Raw genomic sequence first — 5,897 nt, 5'->3', positions numbered from 1 at the left:
CTGCTGGATCGGAGATCGAGGGTGCGTCATCGAGCTGTACGCGTGTCAAGAACTCGGAGGTGCCGGAGTAACGGTACTTGGATCGGTTGAACCGGAGGACGTACGACTACTTCCTCTACGTTGCGTCAACGCTTCCGCTTCGGTCTACGAGGGTACGTAGACAACACTCTCCCCTCGTTGCTATATCATCACCATGATCTTGTGTGTGCGTAGGAAATTTTTTGAAATTACTACGTTCCCCAACACGTGGTACGTCCAGCAACTCTCTGGCTCCGTCTTGCGTTTGATGTGTTGGACACATTGTCCGACCGGATTTTTTGTGATCTTGTTAGGGAAAATGATGAATTCTGATGCTTCGTCGGAAGACGCCAGAAATCTCAGAAGATCAAGATGCGGCTCAGCTGATGAACTTTCTGCAGATGTATTAGAATCTTTGAGATGAGTGGGTGCACACACAACTACTCAATTATCTTGTGGAGTACATATGGACCCACAATCGCAACCAAGGAGCCAATGTTTGAGTTTGGCACTTAAAGTAAATTTATGTAAACACTATCTATGCTTCGTACCAACATTTGTTATTTACATGTAGCATTGGCTTGTACGATCGACGTGCATGTATTTGCATGGATCTAAGAGTCCGGATTTAAGATATGTGGATGCCGGAACAGAAATACGAGGATCTATCTGCATGCATACGCGGACGTATAGGGGGTCAGATTTGTCAAGTCCGGGTGTAGATCTAACCTGAACAGAAACGCAGCACATGACGGCCCAAGACTTTTTTCTTGTCGAGAGAAACATAATAATAAACAAACTAACCTGAGTAGTTCCATTAAAAAGGACTCCCGGCTGTCCCTCAAAAAAAAAAAAAAAGACTCCCGGCTGCATACTGCTGCCTCTGGTCTCACTCTCAGTGCTCTGCTCTCACTCAGTCCTCTGCTCCACCGACCGGCAGGCCGCAGCCACTGCTTCTCTACTGGATCTGATGGAAGAAACTTCGCTGGAGGCCGCGATTGGGTGGCTGGTGCAGGCCATCTATGCCGGCCTCCTAGTTGGCGGCGAGCTCGATGGTTGGATTCGCCGGGCTGGGCTCGCGGATGACATCGAGAGGCTCAGATCTGAGGTGGAGGGAGTCGAGATGGTCGTCTCTGCTGTCAAGGGGAGGGCGATCGGGAACCAGCCGCTGGCCCGGTCGCTCGCCCGCATCAGGGAGCTGCTCTACGGCGCGGAAGATCTGGTGGACGAGCTCCACTACTGGAGGCTCCAGCAGCAGCTGGAATTGGAAGGAGGTAAGCCCCCTAGATCCATCCGTTTTCTTTACTCCGCGTACTGATTTGTTAAGTTTGACCGAATTATATTAACAAATATCAACACCTACAATACCAAATAAGTATAATATGAAAAATTATTGCTTGATGGATCATGGATCTGATGATGTTAATTTGATATATTGTGAATGTTGATAAGTTTTTCTATAACTTGGTCAAACTTCAAAAACTTTGACTCAGGGAAAACATAGTATGCAAAGTAAAACGAAACGGAGGGAGCACAAAATATATGGATAAACAGCTCAGGAGTTAAATTTCTGCCCATTCTCAAAGAAAGAGAGTTAAATTTTCGTTGCATATTTTCTTTTGGCACAGGCACAAGGCATGACCTTGACGAAACGGATGCACATGGATCACTGCAAGTGGAGAGATCGACTGGGAGTAGCAGTGTTGGCGGATTACGGTCCGAGTCCTGGGGACACTTTGATATCGAGGAATTTGTTGAAAATGGAGGGCCTGTCAAAGCAATATGTAAACACTGCCGTGCAGTGGTTGTGTGCACAACTGACAAGGGGACACCTATTTTGTGCAAGCATCTCAAGAGTAAAAGTTGTAAGAAGAAACGTGGAGCAAGTGACCCTTCAAGGTAACTGGGAAATTTATATCTTCATGGGTGGTCAGCACATTTGAAGAGTCTTCTGTATACATCTATGGTGGTTCTAACAGCCAATCCACCATCTTTTTTTTTCTTATTGCAGCACTGGTGATGCTACTGCAAGTGCTACTTCTACTGCAACTGATGGTATTTCATCCACCAGAAACATGAGAGGGTCTGAGGTTGAGGAGCCAAAACACGGCACCAGATCCGACACATACACTTGGGACAAGGTCACCTTTTCCAATAGGATAAAAGACATAACTCATCAGTTGCAAGGCATCCGAGGAGATGTGAGAGCAGCTCTAATGATACTTGGGTCAGACTCTAGTGCAAGTTCAAACCACCATGTAGAACATCCACACCGTAGAACATCAAGTCTTGTTCAGGGAAAAGTTTATGGGAGAGATTATGAGAAGGCAGAAATCATACGGCTGATAAAAGGACACAAATTATCTAGCAGTGTAACAGTTCTGACTGTTTTAGGCATTGGTGGGGTTGGGAAGACAACCCTTGCTCAACTGGTATACAACGATCCATCTGTGGAAAGTCAATTTGACCACAGAATATGGATTTCAGTGTCCAACAAATTTGATGAAACGAGAATCTCAAGAGAGATGTTGGATTTTGTCTCCCAAGGAACACATGAAGGGCTGTACAGCTTTGCCAGGCTTCAGGAGGTCTTGAGAGGTTATGTTAAATCAAAGAGGGTTCTACTTGTTTTAGATGATGTCTGGGATGACATGAATGATTGCCAGTGGAACCAACTATTAGCCCCTTTCAAATCTGACAATGCAAAAGGCAATATCATACTTGTGACAACTAGAAAACCATCTGTTGCAAAAAGGAGAGGTACGGTTGAACCAATTAAGTTACATGGTTTGAAAGAAGATGATTTTTGGATATTGTTTAAAGCGTGTGTGTTTGGTGATGAGAACTATGAAGTGAAAGGTAGTCTTAGGACTTTGGCATGGCAGATAATAGAGAAGTTGAAAGGAAACCCGCTAGCTGCAGAAACTGCAGGGGCATTATTAAGACAGCATCTTACCAGTGAACATTGGAGTAACATTCTGAAGAGCGAAGATTGGAAATCCCTGCAACTCAGAAGAGGCATTATGCCTACTTTGAAGCTTTGTTATGATCAACTGCCCTACCATTTACAACAATGCTTCTCATATTGTGCTATATTCCCTTGCAATTATCGGTTTCTCGCTGAGGAGATAGTTCGTATTTGGATTTCACAGGGATTTGTGAAGTGTAGTCATTCAGGTATGAGATTGGATGAGATAGGACGGCTCTATCTGACTAATTTAGTGAACCTGGGCTTCTTTCAGCAGATTGAAGGAGGCTACTCTTCAAACAATCAAACTACTTATGTTATGTGTGGTCTTATGCATGATTTCGCAAGGGTAATTTCAAGAGCTGAGTGTGCAACTTTGGATGCTCTACAGTGCAATGAAATTTCATCAACTGTGCTACATTTGTCAATAGTAACTGGTCGTGTGTATTGGTATGATGAGAAGTTTCAACAGATATTGCGAAATACATTGAAAAAAGTTAAAAATTTGAGATCATTGGTCTTAATTGGACAGTACGACTCCCAATTGTTCCAACAAGTATTTGAGAAGGCACACAATTTGCGTCTGTTACAAGTATCTGCAACTGCTGGGTCTCATTCCTTCCTATGCGGTTTGGTAAATCCTACACATCTTCGGTATCTAAACCTACAGGATGCTCATGTTTGGCCGGGAGATTTACCACAAGTTTTGAGCAAGTTTCTCCACCTTCAAGTATTAGAAGTTGGCTTATGCCGTGATACTTCGTTTACCCTTGAGCGGATGGTTAATCTAGAGGATTGTGGTGAAAGGCTTATATTTCCATCTCTAGAAAGACTTCCGTTTCTTACGACGTTCAAGTTGAGCAACCTGCGGAAAATTAGAGAAGTATCAGTTCCATCATTGCAGGAGCTGATTTTAGTTGAAATGCCAGAGTTGGAGAGATGCACCTGCACGTCCCTAGGGGATTTGAACTCTAGTTTAAGGGTACTGGAGATCCGGAGCTGCCCTGCACTCAAGGTGTTCGATCTGTTTGAGAAAGGTCATAACTTTGTTGAGCAGCCATCATTGTATGAAGGTCATAACTACGAAACTGGGTGGAAGCTATGGTTGCCCGGTCTTAGAGTACTCACAGTAATCAATTGTCCTCATTTACTGATGCCGTGTCTCCTACCACATTCAACTAATGTTTCTAGACTGCACATCGACGGAGTTCCAACACTTCTGAAGATGGAGGGATCGTCCACAGAAAATCTAGAAATTTCTCCAAATAGTCGATCTGGTGAGAATTCCGATGAGACAGTGAGATTGGATGGAAAAATATTGGCATTCCATAATTGGGGGGACCTAAAATCCTTGAGCATATCATGTTGTGGAAACCTAACATCTATTTCATTTCGAAGTCTTAATCAGCTCTTCTCTTTAAGTGATCTCCGTATAGTAGGGTGCAGAAAACTTTTCTCTTCAGATGTTCGGCCAGAGGTTACCGATGAATATGCGATAGGTGCATATCGGTTTGGCCTCCGGTGTCTCAGAAGTCTCTATATTAGTTCATCAGGAATAACGGGGAAGTGGTTATCTTTGATGTTGCAACATGCGCAGATCCTGAAGGAATTGTTCTTAAATGACTGCCCTCAATTTACACAGTTACAGATTGAAGAGGAAGAGAACAGTCAACCAAATTTTATCTCAGCCCCAGAGGCTTCATCAAGCTGGGGTCCAGATGGACTTTTGTGCATTCCATTAAATCTCACCTCCTCTCTAGAAAAGATAGCTATTTCTTGAAGCCCTTATTTGAGATTTTACGGGAACAAGGAAGACTTTGCTGGATTTACCTCCCTGCAGGAGCTAATAATTCGATGCTGTCCTGGGCTGCTCTCATCCTTGGCGCATAATGAAGGAAATGATGTCCAGGCAAACAGAACATGGCTTCTTCCACAGCCACTTGGACAAGTTGTGATCAGTAACTATGACCACAAAACACTATCACTCTGCTTCATGGGTAATCTCACCTGTCTCAGAAAATTGGAAGTATTGGAAAGCCCAGGCTTGGAATCTCTACAGCTGCATTCCTGCACATCGCTTGAAGATTTGAGAATTCGTGAATGCAAACAGCTTGCCACAGTAAAGGGAATGCAATCCCTTGTGAACCTCATGAATTTGGAAGTACAAGAAAACCCTAGCTTGGTATCTCTACAGTTGCATTCCTGCAGGTCGCTGGAAGATCTGAGAATTGAAAAATGTGAATCACTCATCGCACTAGAGGGCTTGCAATCCCTTGTGAACCTCAGAAATTTGGCCCTACTCAACTCCCCTGGCTTGCCTCCATATTTGGAACGTTTGTTGGGGCACTATGAGTTGTGCCCTCGACTCGAAAGTCTTCACATTGATGACTTGTCTCTCCTTAACATGTCACTGTGCAAAGGCCTCACTTGCCTCCAATGCCTACGACTTGAGAAGCTGGAACGGGGAGGGACAAGACTAACAGATGAGCAAGAGAGAGCGCTACTGCTCCTCAGGTCCCTGCAAGACCTTGAATTTCAAGATTGTTTAAACCTCGTACATCTTCCTGCGAGACTGCACAGCCTTCCTTCCCTCAAGACATTGATGATCGTTTGTTGTGAAGACATCCCAAGGCTGCCTAAGAAGGGCCTCCCATCTTCGCTGGAACGGCTAGTGATATACGATTGCAGTACTGAGCTAAGAAAACAGTGTGAATCGCTAACAAGAGGCAAGCTAAGGGTTACGATGAATGACTGAATTTTGTGCAGCGAGATGCAGAAACATCTTTATTTCAAGATTCAAGACGCATGTCCTTGTTCGGGGATATGTGCTGCAGCTCACCGCTCGATTTACAACTGTTCTACCATTGATCATGTTATCTTGAGAATTGACATAACTCAGCGTCGTGCTAAA

At 44.2% G+C, this 5,897-nt stretch overlaps 1 protein-coding gene across 1 annotated transcript; it reads left to right on the top strand.

Moving 5' to 3' along the window:
- Positions 1 to 866: 866 nt before the first annotated feature.
- On the top strand, positions 867 to 5,391 carry LOC123072202 (putative disease resistance RPP13-like protein 1). Its single transcript, XM_044495769.1, has 3 exons — positions 867 to 1,292; positions 1,647 to 1,917; positions 2,030 to 5,391. Exons 1-3 carry the CDS (start codon positions 989 to 991, stop codon positions 4,764 to 4,766), a joined length of 3,312 nt encoding a protein of 1,103 aa, XP_044351704.1. The 5' UTR covers positions 867 to 988; the 3' UTR covers positions 4,767 to 5,391.
- Positions 5,392 to 5,897: the final 506 nt, after the last annotated feature.

The sequence above is a fragment of the Triticum aestivum genome, chromosome 3B (assembly GCF_018294505.1).
Source record: "Triticum aestivum cultivar Chinese Spring chromosome 3B, IWGSC CS RefSeq v2.1, whole genome shotgun sequence".
Classification (NCBI taxonomy): Eukaryota; Viridiplantae; Streptophyta; class Magnoliopsida; order Poales; family Poaceae; genus Triticum; species Triticum aestivum.
The sequence above is the reverse complement of the archived record's forward strand: the minus strand, read 5'-3'. Positions and strand labels throughout refer to the sequence as shown.